Genomic DNA, 19,440 nt, shown 5'->3' on the forward strand with positions numbered 1-19,440 from the left:
AATAACATTGGAGGAATTGTTAAAATGTGTAAATGGGACAACACAAACAACATGTTTACTTGACCCAATTCCTGGGAAACTTATCAAGGAGCTTTTTGTATTATTAGGTCCATCAGTGTTAAATATTATAAACTTATCACTTTCCTCTGGCACTGTTCCCCTAGCATTCAAAAAAGCGGTTATTTATCCTCTACTCAAAAGACCAAACCTCGATCCTGACCTCATGGTAAACTACCGGCCGGTGTCCCACCTTCCGTTTATCTCGAAAATCGTCGAAAAAATTGTCGCACAGCAGCTAAATGAACACTTAGCGTCTAACAATCTCTGTGAACCTTTTCAATCCGGTTTCAGGGCAAATCACTCTACGGAGACAGCCCTCGCAAAAATGACTAATGATCTATTGCTAACGATGGATTCTGATGCGTCGTCTATGTTGCTGCTTCTTGATCTTAGCGCCGCTTTCGATACTGTTGATCATAATATTTTATTAGAGCGTATCAAAACGCGTATTGGGATGTCAGACTTAGCCTTGTCTTGATTTAACTCTTATCTTACTGACAGGATGCAGTGTGTCTCCCATAACAATGTGACCTCGGACTATGTTAAGCTAACGTGCGGAGTTCCCCAGGGTTCGGTTCTTGGCCCTGCACTCTTTAGTATTTACATGCTGCCGCTGATGCACACACCTGTTTGTCATTTCACCTGTCCAGTGTCAAGGTGCACTGGGATAGGCTCCAGTAGATTTATGCTGCTTTAACATCTGCTGACTGAAGCCTTGCTTTTGAAGAATCCTCCATCAAGTCTTTTATTGGGCGCCAAACAATCATCCATGCCACACCCACTTCAAGTCCACTGACATCATACGCAAATACGGTGTTAGCTTTCACTGTTATGCTGATGACACTCTACTCTACATGCCCCTAAAGCTGACCAACACGCCGGATTGTAGTCAGCTGGAGGCGTGTCTTAATGAAATTAAACAATGGATGTCCGCTAACTTTTTGCAACTCAACGCTAAGAAAACGGAAATGCTGATTATCGGTCCTGCTCAACACCGACATCTATTTAATAATACCACTTTAACATTTGACAACCAAACAATTAAACAAGGCGACTCGGTAAAGAATCTGGGTATTATCTTCGACCCAACTCTCTCGTTTGAGTCACACATTAAGAGTGTTACTAAAACGGCCTTCTTTCATCTCCGTAATATCGCTAAAATTCGTTCCATTTTGTCCACAAGCGATGCTGAGATCATTATCCATGCGTTCGTTACATCTCGTCTCGATTACTGTAACGTTTTATTTTCGGGCCTCCCTATGTCTAGCATTAAAATATTACAGATGGTACAAAATGCGGCTGCTAGACTTTTGACAAAAACAAGAAAGTTTGATCATATTACGCCTATACTGGCTCACTTGCACTGGCTTCCTGTGCACCTAAGATGCGACTTTAAGGTTTTACTACTTACGTATAAAATACTACACGGTCAAGCTCCTGCCTATCTTGACGATTGTATTGTACCATATGTCCCGGCAAGAAATCTGCGTTCAAAGAACTCCGGCTTATTAGTGATTCCCAGAGCCCAAAAAAAGTCTGCGGGCTATAGAGCGTTTTCTATTCGGGCTCCAATACTATGGAATGCCCTCCCGGTAAAAGTTAGAGATGCTACCTCAGTAGAAGCATTTAAGTCTCATCTTAAAACTCATTTGTATACTCTTGCCTTTAAATAGACTCTCTTTTTAGACCAGTTGATCTGCCGTTTCTTTTCTTTTCTTTTCTACTCTGCTTCCAACCCGGGGTGGACCGCTAGCCTGGCCATCGGATGGGGACATCTCTACGCTGCTGACCCGTCTCCGCTCGGGATGGTTCCTGCTGGCCCCACTATGGACTGGACTTTCGCTGATGTGTTGGACTTTTACAATATTATGTCAGAACCACTCGACATCCATTGCTTTCGGTCTCCCCTAGAGGGGTGGGGGGGTTACCCACATATGCGGTCCTCTCCAAGGTTTCTCATAGTCATTCACATTGATGTCCCACTGGGGTGAGTTTTCCTTGCCCGTATGTGGGCTCTGTACCGAGGATGTCGTTGTGGCTTGTACAGCCCTTTGAGACACTTGTGATTTAGGGCTATATAAATAAACATTGATTGATTGATTGAAGTATATTGAGCCAAGCTAATACAACAGACAAAATAAACAAAAATGACGTTTCAAACCCATGAAAAAAGGAAATAAGTTAAATAATTACAATATTTTACAATAAAAATTACTAATAAAAGAAAAAAACAAAAAACTACAGTAAAAATTTAAGAAAAAAAGGGCAAGAAAATCTGAATGTAATGAGGAAAACCTGACATTTTTAAACAAATGATTAATAATAATATACTTAGTCACATTTGTCTTTAAATATACATATCTGTTCATAGCATTTTTTTAAATAAAAAAAATGTCAAAATGGCCCCCATGACTCGACTTCAGTATGCGGCCCTTGGTGGTAAAAGTTTAGACACCCCTGAATTAGACAAAAGACAAAAATACATATACCTACAATATAAACACATTTGAGTTTATACAAAATAGAATAATAATCACTTTTGGTTGGGTTTACTGAACATGAATTTGGTTTGTACAGGAAGAGTGTTTGACACAGTCGTAATGTGCTAACTCATCATTATGTAGTTGTCATGTGCTAACTCATCATTATGTAGTTGTGATGTACTAACTCATCATTATGTAGTTGTAATGTGCTAACTCATCATTATGTAGTTGTGATGTACTAACTCATCATTATGTAGTTGTAATGTGCTAACGCATCATTATGCAGTTGTAATGTGCTAACTCATCATTAATAATAACACTAACTTCTGTCTGTGAATATATATCTGTGTTTAGTGGCACTGTTTAGTATGAGGGAGAAGTTTGGAACCCCAGAACTCAAGTATCAATACTTTGATTTGAGAATTGACATAAGAGCATAAAGGTATGGTATCTGTGGTATCGATATTTCAGCATCAGTCCGCACATCACTAGTGACTGTCACTACTTTCTCATCTGCACCATCTAGAATTATAATGTGTAGTAAACATGTAATATGACAATGTTTATGTTGTACAACTGTCACAGTGTGCTAGTAATATGACAATGTTTATGTTGTACAACTGTGTCAGTGTGCTAGTAATATGACAATGTTTAAGTTGCACAACTGTGTCAGTGTGCTAGTAATATGACAATGTTTATGTTATACAACTGTACCAGTTGTATAGAATTCCCATAGAAGTCGAAGACTTCTATTTCAAGACTCCGATTTCCTTCGCCGGGACGCGGGTCACGGGGGCCCCCCTTCTGGAGCCATGCCCGTAGTTGGGGCACGATGGCGAGCGCCTGGTGGCCGGGCCTGTCCCCATGGGGCCCGGCCAGGCACAGCCCGAAGAGGCAACGTGGGTCCCCCCTCCAATGGGCTCACCATTCATGTGGGGGGCCATAGAGGTCGGGTGCGTTGTGAGCTGGGCGGAAGCCGAAGGCAGGGCACTTGGCGGTCCGATCCTCGGCTACATAAGCTAGCTCTTGGGACGTGGAATGTCACCTCGCTGGGGGGGAAGGAGCCTGAGCTAGTGCGCGAGGTGGAGAAGTTCCGGCTGGATATAGTTGGACTCACTTCAACGCACAGCAAGGGCTCTGGAACCAGTTCTCTCGAGAGGGGCTGGACTCTCTTCCCCACTGACGTTGCACGCAGTGAGAGGCGACGGGCTGGGGTAGCAATTCTTGTTGCCCCCCGGCTCAAATCCTGCACGTTGCAGTTCAACCCAGTGGACGAGAGGGTAGCTTCCCTCCGCCTTCGGGTGGAGGGATGGGTCCTGACCGTTGTTTGTGCTTACACAAACAGCAGTTCAGAGTAGGGCTGGGCGATATGGCCTTTTATTAATATCTCGATATTTTTAGGCCATGTCACGATACACGATATATATCTCGATATTTTGCCTTAGCCTTGAATGAACACTCGATGCATATAATCACAGCAGTATGATGATTCTGTTTCTACATTAAAACATTGTTGTTCATACTTCATTAATATATGCTTATTTTAAACTTTCATGCAGAGAGGGATAGGGTTGGGTATCGAGTATCGAGTATCGATTGGAACCGGGACTAACTTTCCGATTCTCCCGGAATCATTCAAAAGTTAAAATTTCGATTCCTAGTTTTGATACCCAGTCCGCCGACCGGAAAAAAAGAATAAGTCCGCCGACCGGAAGAAGAAGCCGCTGAACACCAACGAAGAAGTGCCCACCGCCGGAAGTGTTAGCATAGCTGAGCCTATGTAGCCGAGCGAGTCAGTCAAGCATGGATAGCGGGCGTCGGCGGTCGAAAGTGTGGCTTTATTTTACTAAAAAAAAAGAAATATCGGCGAAATGTAACACGTGCGACAGGACTGTTTCGTGCTTAGGAGGGTGCACGTCGAACATGATGAAGCACCTCCGATTTCATGGAGTACAAATAAATGCGTGTCCCATCTTCGACGCGCTGCGCCGACCGTCCTCCTCTGCCTCTTCCTCCGACGCCCAGTCTGGCACCTCGGTGACTGCACTGCAGTCCGAATCCGGTAAGTAAAACAATATATATGCAATAAATAATGTGTTTTGCGCCAACGTTGAGGCAGCTAACAAATTAGCCCGCATATTTTTTCATAGACAATTTACAACCTGCTAGCCAGGCTCCGCGATGTGCTCAGCGTACTCCGTTCACCGTAGCGGCAATGGGGAAGATGTCGGTGCCACAGACGGAAGAGTGCCACAGAAAGGTCACTGCACACATAGTCAAAAGACTGCATCCTTTTTCAGAGGTGGAATCTCCAACATTTAGGTTAGTTAAGCAATAACGTTAGAGCTAGGCTAATTGATACTGGGCTAAACAGTAACAGCAACATTACATGTTTGTTTATGTTTGCAGGGATATGGTGAAAACTCTCAACCCAAAATACATACCACCTTCCAGGGACTACCTGTCAAACACATTGATCCCGGCATGGTACAAGAAGAATCGGAATCGAGAATCGTCAGGAATCGGAATCGAAACAAAGAATCGGAATCGGAATCGGAATCGTTCGAATGCAAACGATACCCAACCCTAGAGAGGGAAATCAGAACTAAGTCAATTGACCAAAACTGTATTTATTAAACAGTTATTAAGCAGTGGCACAAACATTCATGTCATTTCCAAAACAGAAAGTGCAAGATTGTCAGAGACATTTTAAAACAAGCTATTAGTGCACTTTTGTGCATGATGTCACTAAGATGACATATCAAAACAACACTAAATAAAAGTGCACTTTTTGTACAGAACGCCACTACAATAGTTTAAAACAAATAAAGTGCACTTTTGTGCATGATGTCACACAAGATATTTCAATAAGTGTCAAATAAAAATGAGCTGCATATCAAATAGTATATGTCCTTCGCTATGTGGTAGGTTCCTGCGGACGTTATCTCCTTCTGTTGTTGACTATTTTTTTCATACGGTGTTGATCTGGAAATAGTTGCTTCGGCATTTTGTTCGTGTGGCACCGGCCGGAGATGTTGACATGCGGAGTTTCAAGCACTCCTTATTCTCTAGCGGGTGACTTTTCAAATGATGCTACATTAGCAGTGGTGCTACTTTTTGTAGCAACGCTTTTGCCGCATAATTGTTCAACATCTTCCTGCTTGAAGCCAAACCACCGCCAGACGATATATCCCGTGCTGTTTTTCTTGGGAATTAATTATTCCTTCATTTGTTACAAGATTGGCACCTTCTTTCTCTCGTATTACCACCCGCACCGCACCGTTAGCACCACAGCTAACGTTACCATGCCGCTACCTCTCTGCTCGGCAAGGGCGTATGACGTTGCACGCGCGACAGTATGTGACGTATGTAAGAAGGTGCGCTTGTTTTAAGTCTCTGTGAGAAGGAGAGACAAGAATGAGTGGGATATGCATGCAGTGCAATGCCCGCAGCTGAAAGCAACTGCGTTAGGACCTATACTCGAATATCACGATATAGTCATTTTCTATATCGCACAGAGATAAACCCGCGATATATCGAGTATATCGATATATCGCCAAGCCCTAGTTCAGAGTATCCACCCTTTTTGGATACACTCGAGGGAGTACTAGAAAGTGCTCCCCCGGGTGATTCCCTTGTCCTACTGGGGGACTTCAACGCTCATGTCGGCAACGACAGTGAAACCTGGAGAGGCGTGATTGGGAAGAATGCCCACCCGGATCTGAACCCGAGTGGTGTTTAGTTATTCGACTTTTGTGCTCGTCACAGATTGTCCATAACAAACACCATGTTCAAACATAAAGGTGTCCATATGTGCACTTGGCACCAGGACACCCTAGGCCGCAGTTCCATGATCGACTTTGTAGTTGTGTCATCGGATTTGTGGTCTCATGTTTTGGCCACTCGGGTGAAGAGAGGGGCGGAGCTTTCTACCGATCACCACCTGGTGATGAGTTGGCTGCGATGGTGGGGGAGGATGTCGGACAGACCTGGCAGGCCCAAACGCATTGTGAGGGTCTGCTGGGAACGTCTGGCAGAGTCTCCTGTCAGAGAGAGTTTCAATTCCCACCTCCGGAAGAACTTTGAACATGTCACGAGGGAGGTGCTGGACATTGAGTCCGAGTGGACCATGTGCCGCACCTCTATTGTCGAGGCGGCTGATAGGAGCTGTGGCCGCAAGGTAGTTGGTGCCTTTCGTGGCGGTAATCTTAGAACCCGTTGGTGGACACCGGCGGTGAGGGATGCCGTCAAGCTGAAGAAAGAGTCCTATCGGGTTCTTTTGGCTCATAGGACTCCGGAGGCAGCGGACAGGTACCGGCAAGCCAAGCGATGTGCGGCTTCAGCGGTCACGGAGGAAAAAACTCGGACATGGGAGGAGTTCGGGGAAGCCATGGAAAAGGACTTCCAGACGGCTTCGAAGCGATTCTGGCCTACCATCCGCCGCCTCAGGAAGGGGAAGCAGTGCACTGTTGTTCTGCTGACCTTGACTGCGGATGTTGTGGATTGGTGGAGGGAATACTTCGAAGACCTCCTCAATCCCACCAACACGTCTTCCTCTGAGGAAGCAGTGCTTGGGGTATCTGTGGTGGGCTCTCCTATTTCTGGGGCTGAGGTTGCTGAGGTAGTTAAAAAGCTCCTCGGTGGCAAGGCCCCGGGGGTGGATGAGATCCGCCCGGAGTTCCTTAAGGCTCTGGATGCTGTAGGGCTGTCTTGTTTGACAAGACTCTGCAGCATCGCGTGGACATCGGGGGTGGTATCTCTGGATTGGCAGACCGGGGTGGTGGTTCCTCTCTTTAAGAAGGGGAACCGGAGGGTGTGTTCCAACTATCGTGGCATCACACGATAGTAATATGACAATGTTTATGTTGTACAACTGTGTCAGTGTGCTAGTAATATGACAATGTTTATGTTGTACAACTGTGTCAGTTTGCTAGTAATATGACAATGTTTATGTTATACAACTGTGTCAGTGTGCTAGTAATATGACATTGTGTATGTTGTACAGCTGTGACAGTGTGCTAGTAATATGACAGTGTTTATGTTGTACAACTGTGTCAGTTTGCTAGTAATATGACAATGTTTATGTTGTACAACTGTGTCAGTGTGCTAGTGATATGACATTGTGTATGTTGTACAACTGTGTCAGTATGCTAGTGATACGACAATGTTTATGTTGTACAACTGTGTCAGTGTGCTAGTAATATGACAATGTTTATGTTGTACAACTGTGTCAGTGTGCTAGTAATATGACAATGTTTATGTTGTACAACTGTGTCAGTGTGCTAGTAATATGACAATGTTTATGTTGTACAACTGTGTCAGTGTGCTAGTAATATGACAACGTTTATGTTGTACAACTGTGTCAGTGTGCTAGTAATATGACAATGTTTATGTTGTACAACTGTGTCAGTGTGCTAGTAATATGACAATGTTTATGTTATACAACTGTGTCAGTGTGCTAGTAATATGACAATGTTCATCTTATACAACTGTGTCAGTGTGCTAGTAATATGACAATGTGTATGTTGTACAACTGTGTCAGTGTGCTGGTAATATGACAATGTTTATGTTATACAACTGTGTCAGTGTGCTGGTAATATGACAATGTTTATGTTGTACAGCTGTGACAGTGTGCTGGTAATATGACAATGTTTATGTTGTACAACTGTGTCAGTGTGCTTGTAATATGATAATGTTTATGTTGTACAACTGTGTCAGTGTGCTGTAATATGACAATGTTTATGTCGTACAACTGTGTCAGTGTGCTGGTAATATGACAATGTTTATGTCGTACAACTGTGTCAGTGTGCTGGTAATATGACAATGTTTATGTTGTACAACTGTGTCAGTGTGCTAGTAATATGACAATGTTTATGTTGTACAACTGTGTCAGTGTGCTAGTAATATGACAATGTTTATGTTGTACAACTGTGTCAGTGTGCTAGTAATATGACAATGTTTATGTTGTACAACTGTCAATGTGCTAATAAGATGACAATGTTTATGTCGTACAACTGTGTCAGTGTGCTAGTAATATGACAATGTTTATGTTGTACAACTGTGTCAGTGTGCTAGTAATATTACAATGTTTATGTTGTACAACTGTGTCAGTGTGCTAGTAATATGACAATGTTTATGTTGTACAACTGTGTCAGTGTGCTAGTGATATGACAATGTTTATGTTGTACAACTGTGTCAGTGTGCTAGTAATATGACAATGTTTATGTTGTATAACTGTGTCAGTGTGCTAGTAAAATGACAATGTTTATGTTGTACAACTGTGTCAGTGTGCTAGTAATATGACAATGTTTATTTTGTACAACTGTACTGGAGCAAACAAAGAACATTTTAGGCTAGAACAGTGATCCTCAACAGGCGGACCGCGGTCCATGTCCGGACCCAGCGACGCGTCCGTCCGGACCCAGCACGCATTATAGTAAAAATTAAAAAAAATTTAAATTTTTTTTTTTTTTTTTTATAATTATAATTATTGTAAAAAAATATAATAATTGTATTTATCTTTGAATTATCGCTAGCACAAGTCAACGTTCTTTGTTGTTTTTAGTCAAATATCTCCACGTTTGTTTACACTTCTCCGTGTCTCACTCACTCCGTCTCTCTCTCTCTCTGAGAGAGAGAGAGAGACGGAGTGAGAGCGAGAGAACGCCACTCTGATTGGCTGCGGAATCAGCCAATCAGAGTATGGGTTGTCATCTCTATCACAACGACGCGCTGATAGGCTGTTACCACCTGGGTCATACAGCGCTCATGCCACATGCATGGAACCTTTCGCTGCAGGCATACAGTTGTCTCGTATCGCTACTTCGCTAACTGTTCACTCGTCAGTCACTGAATGTGAATCAAATCACAATGGCATGCTCCAAGTTGGCTCAGGCTGGTAGAAGAAAGGTGGACAGGGAAAACCGACGTTTCAAGGAAGAATGGACAGAGCAATATGTTTTCATCCTACCTACTGCAAGTACCAAACCAATGTGTCTAATATGCAACAGTACTGTTGCTCTGGTGAAAAGTGAAAATCTGAAACGTCACTATCTGAAAGAGCACCGCAAATTTGAAGAGACATTTCCTCATGATTCGGAGCTAAGAAAAAAAGAAATCACGAGGCTGAAAAAGTAATATGAAACATCAAGCAAGATTTTTGTTAAATCTATGACACAACAACAAATAGCAACAGAGTGCTCACTCAGAGTGGCATGGGTTTTGGGTAAACACAAGAACCCATTCTCTGGTGCAGAAATAATTAAATAATGCTTGACTGAAGTGATGGGTACCATGTTAGAAGGCAAAGAAAAGGAGGAAATGACAGCTAAAATAAATCAAATCCCACTCTCTGATGCCACAGCTACCAGACGTACTGAAATATTTATTTTATTTCAGTTCTTATTTAATTTTGTTTCAAAGAAAATCTTTAATGTATTTTATTGGATATTTATTTTATTTTTGTTAATTTTAAGAAAATGTTAAACTACTACCTACCTCCTGCCAGGGGCGCCGCTAGGTATTTTGGGCCCCATGAAAAGAATCTTTACAGGGCCCCCTGTATTATAATTTCATCATCATTAGGGGCCTCTCTGGGGCCCCCTCCATCACGGGCCCCTAGAATCCGTCTCCTTTACCCCCCCTTTTCGGCGCCCCTGCCTCCTGCTACTATATAAGTTTGACCGATAATAAACGGACCCAGCCTGTTTCAAAATAACATTTGTGGACCTTCAAGATTTGTACTTGAGGACCCCTGGGCTAGAAGGTACGAGTTAGATTTGCGCTACAGCAGATGCAGGAAATCTATTATTTTTTTCCAGATGTGAATAAAAATCAGATGTCGATTAGTAGTGACTATCACTCCTGGACTATCACTCCTGGACTATCACCTCTGGACCAAATGGTGGAAATAGCAGACTTGGAGGATGTTCATTCATTCATTTGACAGAAAAACTGTCATCATTTCAACTGGCAACTTTCTGGCTTGAAGAAAGACTCCAATAAATCAAGAATATAAATTGTGGTAGTCCGTAACACTCCAATAAATCAAGAATATAAATGGTGGTAGTCCGTAACACTCCAATAAATCAAGAATTTAAATCGTGGTAGTCCGTAACACTCCAAGAAATCAAGAATTTAAATCGTGGTAGTCCGTAACACTCCGATAGATCAAGAATATAAATGGTGGTAGTCCGTAACACTCCAATAAATCAAGAATATAAATGATGGTAGTCCGTAACACTCCAATAAATCAAGAATATAAATGGTAGTAGTCCGTAACACTCCAATAAATCAAGAATATAAACGGTGGTAGTCCGTAACACTCCAATAAATCAAGAATATAAATGGTGGTAGTCCATAACACTCCAATAAATCAAGAATATAAATTGTGGTAGTCCGTAACACTCCAATAAATCAAGAATATAAAGGTGGTAGTCCGTAACAGTTTCAAGCAGAGTGGAAAAAAAGATGGAATCGCTCCATTCTGAGAAAAAATTTAAATGTTAACTTCCAAAACTAAGACCTGCATCAAACGATGTGTTCAATAGTCTGCAGTTATTGTGAGAGCTGTTGCGGCAGGTGGATTGACATGAATCATTGGAGCCATGTCATTTGAAACTAGGGCTGCAACAACTAATCGATTAAATCGATCATACAAATAGTTGGCGATTAATTTAGTCATCGATTCGTTGGATCTATGCTATGCGCATGCGCAGAGGCAATTATTATTATTATTTTATTTTAGTTTCAAAATAAGTATGGTGCCAGTATGCTGTTTTTTTCCAATAAAATACTGGAAAGGATAGAAATGTAGTTTGTCTCTTTTATCCGATTATTAATCGATTAATCGAAGTAATAATCGACAGATTAATCGATTATCAAATTAATCGTTAGTTGCAGCCCTATTTGAAACAAAGCCCTTCAAGAAGGTCAAATGTGTACACGTACAAACAAGATGGACGCTTGTAAAAGGCCAACATGCTGGTAGACCAAGGAACACATCAGAAAACTTCCAGCAAAAAACTGTAGTGAGCGTCTGTGAAGGCGTCTAAAATAAATAGGATTCAAATGCAGAAAAGCTAAAGAAAAAGCCATCATTTATGTGTAAACAAAAAAAGAAGATTCCAATGGGCTCAGGAATATCAATCAATCAATAGCAATCAATCAATCAATCGAAGTGTATTTATATAGCCTTAAATCACATGTGTCTCAAAGGGCTGCACAAGCCACAACCACAACCTGGGCTCAGATCCCACATCAGGGCAAGGAAAAACTCAACCCAATGAGAAACCTTGGAGGGGACTACAGATGTGGGGACCCCCCCCTGATGTGGAATGGATCTAGTTAATAGTGTGAGAGTCCAGTCCATAGTGGATCTAATTAATAGTGTGAGTGTCCAGTCCATAGTGGATCTAGTTAATAGTGTGAGAGTCCAGTCCATAGTAGATCTAGTTAATAGTGTGAGAGTCCAGTCCATAGTGGATTTAGTTAATAGTGTGAGAGTCCAGTCCATACTGGATCTAGTTAATAGTGTGAGAGTCCAGTCCATAGTGGATCTAGTTAATAGTGTGAGAGTCCAGTCCATAGTGGATCTAACATAGTAGTGTGACAGTCCAGTCCATAGTGGATCTAGTTAATAGTGTGAGAGTCCAGTCCATAGTGGATTTAGTTAATAGTGTGAGAGTCCAGTCCATAGTGGATCAAGTTAATAGTGTGAGAGTCCAGTCCATAGTGGATCTAGTTAATAGTGTGAGAGTCCAGTCCATAGTGGATCTAGTCAATCTGCTAAAAGGTTTGTTTGCTTCCAATGAGATTTACGAAGACGGCCGCCTGAAGAAAACATGTTCACAGTCATTGATGAAACTTCATCCCATCATGATGACATCCTTTGTCCCCATGATGAGTGTGAATGTGTCCTTGAATAAAGTGAGAGATGAGGTGGAAGTGACTAGATGACCATCCAATATGAGGTGGAAGTGACTAGATGACCATCCAGAATGAGGTTGAAGTGACTAGATGACCATCCAGTATGAGGTGGAAGTGACTAGATGACCATCCAGTATGAGGTTGAAGTGACTAGATGACCATCCAGTATGAGGTTGAAGTGACTAGATGACCATCCAGTATGAGGTGGACGTGACTAGATGACCATCACAGAAAGATGTAGCAAGATTGACTCCTTAGGTCCATGACTTAGTCTTTTTCTTTTCCATGTTTGGTTCCTCAGAATTGAGTGATTCCATCCATGTCAGAATAAAAGCAGCAGTAGTTTATTCAAGCCACAAAATGTTTACCTGAGTGATCAGCGGTCTGTCCTCCTGGCACACCTCGTTGTAGAGGTTCTCCCGCCTGTAGTTGGCATCCCGAACAAACACCTGAGCATGAAGCATAGGTGTGTAGCACAGGTGGGCGCCATGGCGACGGCTGAGTAGACGCCAAGCCAGCTCACTCTGGTCCACCATGGGTGCCACCACGAAGCAGGCTTCTTTCAGGGTCTTCTTCCAGAAATCAAACCCCTGAAGCTTAGCCATGGTCCAGATCTTGTAAGACTCTGCGACAAAGAAGGCACTTAATCATACGTACATTCAAGATATTAAAATAGTACATTTGAATTCCCATAACTCAATGACTCAACGTTTGGAATCTATAAAAACTATTTTGATACATCTTGTTGAATTGGTATGAATGTCGCATGTTTAGGCCAATGTATCACACCACAAACTAACCAAGTTTATACATGAAAAGGAGTTTAGGCCAATGTCTCACACCACAAACTAACCAAGTTTATATATGACAAGGAGTTTAGGCCAATGTACCACACCACAAACTAACCAAGTTTATACATGACATGGAGTTTAGGCCAATGTATCACACCACAAACTAACCAAGTTTATACATGACAAGGAGTTTAGGCCAATGTATCACACTACAAACTAACCGAGTTTATATATGACAAGGAGTTTAGGCCAATGTATCACACCACAAACTAACCAAGTTTATACATGACAAGGAGTTTAGGCCAATGTACCACACCACAAACTAACCAAGTTTATATATGACAAGGAGTTTATGCCAATGTACCACACCGCAAACTAACCAAGTTTATACATGACAAGGAGTTTAGGCCAATGTACCACACTACAAGCTAACCAAGTGTATATATGACAAGGAGTTTAGGCCAATGTACCACACCACAAACTAACCAAGTTTATAGCAGCAACAACTTTAATGTGTGTGTAGTTTTCATGACCAAAATTACAGCTGCTACAATCCCCATGAAAAATCACTAATCCTAATCGTTAGCATGTACCTGTATATGTCGTAGCCCATGTAAATTAGCATCGAGCTAGGATATTTTGAAAAGTGGAGTTGTACTTCTGAGTGTTTGCTTGGTTTTCTGTGGGGATGTAAGGATATATACATTTCATATCCAGGTTATTGTCACCAAAGTATGTGTGCACACAATATACTTTCTGATATGTAGATAGTTGTGTACATGTCTGTGGAGGGAGGCGTGGCCTGCGGGCCTGCCGCGGAGCGGGGTGTGCAAGGACCGGCTTCGAAGACAGCGGCAGGTGAATAGATTGCCCGGCTGGGCCTTGTTATCTAATCACCTGTCGCCTTTATTAGCAGCAGCCAGCACGAGACAAGTGGTTGGAGTTGGGAGTTGGAACAGAGCGAGACACATGAGCGAGAGACTGAGAGAGCGAGCAGACACGAGCAGACTGAAAAGTCACGAGAGCGAAGACTGCTGGAAAGCGGGCTATCCATGTGCGTGGGCGCTTGCAATAAAAGACTTGTTCAAACTATCGGCACCAGGAGAACCCACCATAGTGGGAGACTTTCACAATGACAATTTAAAGGATGTACTTACAGTCACTAGTAGTAGTAGATAAGTAGATAGTTGTGTACATGACAATTTAAAGGATGTACTTATAGTCACTAGTAGTAGTAGATAATCGTGTGCATGACAATTTAAAGGATGTACTTACAGTCACTAGTAGTAGTAGATAAGTAGATAGTTGTGTAAATGACAATTTAAAGGATGTACTTACAGTCACTGGTAGTAGTAGATAAGTAGATAGTTGTGTACATGACAATTTAAAGGATGTACTTACAGTCACTAGTAGTAGTAGATAGTTGTGTGCATGACAATTTAAAGGATGTACTTACAGTCATTAGTAGTAGTAGATAAGTAGATAGTTGTGTACATGACAATTTAAAGGATGTACTTACAGTCACTAGTAGTAGTAGATAAGAAGATAGTTGTGTACATGACAATTTAAAGGACGTACTTACAGTCACTAGTAGTAGTAGATAAGTAGATAGTTGTGTACAAGAGCATAATAATAAGTAGATAGTTGTGTACATGACAATTTAAAGGATGTACTTACAGTCACTAGTAGTAGTAGATAAGTAGATAGTTGTGTACATGACAATTTAAAAGATGTACTTACAGTCACTAGTAGTAGTAGATAAGTAGATAGTTGTGTACATGACAATTTAAAGGATGTACTTACAGTCACTAGTAGTAGTAGATAAGAAGATAGTTGTGTACATGACAATTTAAAGGATGTACTTACAGTCACTAGTAGTAGTAGATAAGTAGATAGTTGTGTACAAGAGCATAATAATAAGTAGATAGTTGTGTGCATGACAATTTAAAGGATGTACTTACAGTCATTAGTAGTAGTAGATAAGTAGATAGTTGTGTACATGACAATTTAAAGGATGTACTTACAGTCACTAGTAGTAGTAGATAAGTAGATAGTTGTGTACATGATAATTTAAAGAATGTACTTACAGTCACTAGTAGTAGTAGATAAGTAGATAGTTGTGTACATGATAATTTAAAGGATGTACTTAAAATCACTAGTAGTAGTAGATAAGTAGATAGTTGTGTACATGATAATTTAAAGGATGTACTTACAGTCACTAGTAGTAGTAAATAAGTAGATAGTTGTGTACATGATCATTTAAAGGATGTACTTCCTTTTTTTTTTTTTTGTCCTGTCCAGCTTCTCAGGCAAATCCTATAGTTGATGTAGATGCCCATATCGGCTGTTCAGATTTACTTTACAAAAGAGAAGTGTAGGATACTTCTCTTGTTGCCTTATTTGTATTTGACTTTATTAAATGTATTTATATTATCATTTGGTGCAGCCGGGCCGGAGCAGGAGGGGATAGAAAGAGAAAAAAAGGAAGACAGAGGGGGGAATTGTGGGGACAAGAGGGGGATTAGACAGAGAGACAAAAACAACAACAGCAAACACAACAACAACAACAACAATAGAGCAACATCAGCAAATACGACATGTACAAATATGATGGTAAAAGTAATAGCAAATAAGCAGTTAGCGAAAATAAAAAATAATACAGAAATGACAATGAGCATTATTACACTAAAAATGGAGCAATACAAATACCAATAGAAATAGCGCTATTGATAATGAACAATACCAATACTTTACCTTTATTATCAACAATACAGTTGTTCAAATGCAACAATACATATACGTAATGATAACTTGAGATACGAAAGAATGCAGAAAAATGGGGGGGAAGAAAGAGAAGCAACCTACATTAACCTTGTAGATTGTTATAGTAACAATAGGTTAAGCTTTGTCAGAGTGCCATGTGTTATACCCAGTTTACCCTAGGGCAACAACATTAATATATGTTTAATGAAACGTGATTATGTGCATGAGTGTATGTGTGCATATGTACTTGTATATGTACAGTATGTGTATATCTGTGTTTGTACAGTGAATGTATACGTACAGTATGTGTATATGTGTGTTTGTACCGTGAATGTATATGTATAGTATGTGTATGTGTGTGTTTGTACAGTGAATGTATATGTATATGTATGTGTATACAGTATGTGTTTGTACAGTGAATGTATATGTACAGTATTTGTATATGTGTTTGTACAGTGAGTGTATATGTACAGTATGTGTATATGTATGTTTGTACAGTGAATGTATATGTACAGTATGTGTATGTTTGTATAATGAATGTGCGTGTGGATGTACGAACTTTGAGTGTGTAAATATGTACTGTATTTGTATATGTATGTGGGAGCGTAGGTACCTATGTATGTGTGTATGTATGTATGTGAGTATATGTGAATTTGTGTGTATAATACATTTGACTCCCAGTGTGTGTGTGGGAGCCAGAGTACGGCCCCAGCCTCCCCGAGAGCCCAACCCACAAACAGTAGGTGTGGTGCCCAGGGAACCAGGGACCACCGCCCCCACGCAGCCAAGCCGGACAGTGACAGGAACCCCAGAGCCCGGCCCACCGCGCCGCCCACAAGGGCCAGGAGCAGGCCGCAGACAGACGCACCCGGCAGAGTGTACATGATAATTTAAAGAATGTACTTACAGTCACTAGCAGTAGTAGATAAGTAGATAGTTGTGTACATGATCATTTCAAGGATGTACTTACAGTCACTAGGAGTAGTAGATAAGTAGATAGTTGTGTACATGATAATTTAAAGGATGTACTTACAGTCACTAGTAGTAGTAGATAATTAGATAGTTGTGTACATGATAATTTAAAGGATGTACTTACAGTCACTAGTAGTAGAAGATAAGAAGATAGTTGTGTACAAGAGCATAATAATAAGCAGATAGTTGTGTACATGACAATTTAAAGGATGCACTTACAGTCACTAGTAGTAGTAGATAGTTGTGTACATGATAATTTAAAAGATGTACTTACAGTCACTAGTAGTAGTAGATAAGTAGATAGTTGTGTACATGACAATTTAAAGGATGTACTTACAGTCACTAGTAATAGTAGATAAGTAGATCGTTGTGTACAAGAGCATAATAATAAGTAGATAGTTGTGTACATGACAATTTAAAGGATGTACATACAGTCACTAGTTGTAGTAGATAAGTACATAGTTGTGTACATGATAATTTAAAAGATGTACTTACAGTCACTAGTAGTAGTAGATAAGTAGATAGTTGTGTACATGACAATTTAAAGGATGCACTTACAGTCACTAGTAGTAGTAGACAAGTACATAGTTGTGTACAAGAGCATAATAAGTAGATAGTTGTGTACATGACAATTTAAAGGATGTACTTACAGTCCCTAGTGGTAGTAGATAAGTAGATAGTTGTGTACAAGAGCATAATAATAAGTAGATAGTTGTGTACATGACAATTTAAAGGATGTACTTACAGTCACTAGTAGTAGTAGATAAGTAGATAGTTGTGTACATAATAATTTAAAGAATGTACTTACAGTCCCTAGTAGTAGTAAATAAGTAGATAGTTGTGTACATGACAATTTAAAGGATGTACTTACAGTCACTAGTAGTAGTAGATAAGTAGATAGTTGTATACATGATAATTTAAAGGATGTACTTACAGTCACTAGTAGTAGTAGATAAGTAGATAGTTGTGTACATGATAATTTAAAGAATGTACTTACAGTCACTAGTAGTGGTAGATAAGTAGATAGTTGTGTACGTGATAATTTAAAGGATGTACTTAGTCACTAGTAGTAGTAGATAAGTAGATAGTTGTGTACATGATAATTTAAAAGATGTACTTCCAGTCACTAGTAGTAGTAGATAAGTAGATAGTTGTGTACAGAATAATTTAAAGAATGTACTTACAGTCACTAGTAGTAGTAGATAGTTGTGTACATGACAATTTAAAGGATGTAATTACAGTCACTAGTAGTAGTAGATAAGTAGATAGTTGTGTACAAGAGCATAATAATAAGTATATAGTTGTGTAAATTACAATTAGATAAGTAGATAGTTGTCCGTGGACACTTCCTTACAGTGAGGTACGGCCATGTGTAACACTAAAAAGGTACCGACTATTGACAGGAAACGTGCACAAAACAAAGGTTCCCGTTTTTGCTCCATTTCCGGTGTCCTGGCGACTTTGCTCCCCGTTGGAAATATAAGAAAAAGGCTATCTTTTAACCTCTCATGTCGTAAAAATATATATAAAAACGATCACCATCAAAAAAAATATAAATGTACGGTCTGATACTTTTATTTGAGTGTTATCCCTCGCACATGTTATGTTCCTTGTTTTATTTCATGATTTATTTATGACGTGTGAGTTATCTGATACCCTTCATGTTTATGTCTTACTTGTTGTTATTGTATGGAAACACTTGATTGTCGTTATTGGAATTGCTGAGTGTCTGTATTGTACTTTGAATAAATTAAAGATTTTCAACATGGAAAAAAGGCAGTCTTGCATCTGCGCATGCGTATGATTCAGAAGAAGGCGGAAGTGTAATAGCGCATTGAAGCAGTCCTACAAAACACAAAACATGTTTGTATTCTGACATTTAATATACATATTTTACTATTACAAGTTATTCAACCATTCCGTGTACGATTTATTATCTTATGTGACTTTGTCGAAAATCAAGTGCCACAAGGCATGCTGGGAGCCCACAAGAGGAGAAACCACAAAACCTCATCTAATAAAACATATATTTGATAATTTGTAATGGCAAACATGCATATTCAAAGATACAACTTGCAGCGTTATCGATTGTGCACTAGTACATTATCCGCATTCCTTGGATTCATACGCATGCGCAGATTGAAGGTGCATGAATTCCAAGGATGCCTGTTGACGAGGCACTAGCAGCGTTACTTCCTCTTCGAGGTGTTACACTAGTGATAGAACACAAAACACTTCAAACTCTTTACCTTCATATGGGATTTCTTATTCTATGAATATTCTATACCTCGCATTTTGGCCACACATGTAAAAAAAAAAAAAAAAAGCATGCGCACGTAGAATTGATGAGTTACAATCATTATTTCAATCCATTATAAATTCCTGATTATTAAGAAACTGTACCACATGATATAGGCCAGGATAATTGTCTCTATAATATTCTA

At 40.3% G+C, this 19,440-nt stretch overlaps 1 protein-coding gene across 13 annotated transcripts in view; it reads right to left on the reverse strand.

Moving 5' to 3' along the window:
- dus1l (dihydrouridine synthase 1-like (S. cerevisiae)) overlaps window positions 1–19,440 on the reverse strand; it is an 87,883-nt gene that overhangs the window by 52,276 nt on the left and 16,167 nt on the right. For 6 of the 13 annotated variants that reach the window (XR_009826533.1, XR_009826534.1, XM_062050640.1 and 3 more), the window contains exons 1-2: window positions 18,236–18,392; window positions 12,839–13,095 (exon numbers count right to left, since the gene is read on the reverse strand). Coding sequence is in view for 11 of the 13 variants with exons in the window: in XM_062050640.1 (XP_061906624.1) it covers window positions 12,839–13,075 (237 nt within the window). In the remaining 2 variants the exon portion in view is untranslated. Of the gene's footprint in view, window positions 1–12,838; window positions 13,096–14,418; window positions 14,452–14,662; window positions 14,751–14,843; window positions 14,923–18,180; window positions 18,448–19,440 lie in introns of those variants that run through there. The other 7 variants (XM_062050646.1, XM_062050645.1, XM_062050642.1 and 4 more) reach the window with 7 other exon arrangements.

The sequence above is a fragment of the Entelurus aequoreus genome, linkage group LG06 (assembly GCF_033978785.1).
Source record: "Entelurus aequoreus isolate RoL-2023_Sb linkage group LG06, RoL_Eaeq_v1.1, whole genome shotgun sequence".
Lineage (NCBI taxonomy): Eukaryota > Metazoa > Chordata > Actinopteri > Syngnathiformes > Syngnathidae > Entelurus > Entelurus aequoreus.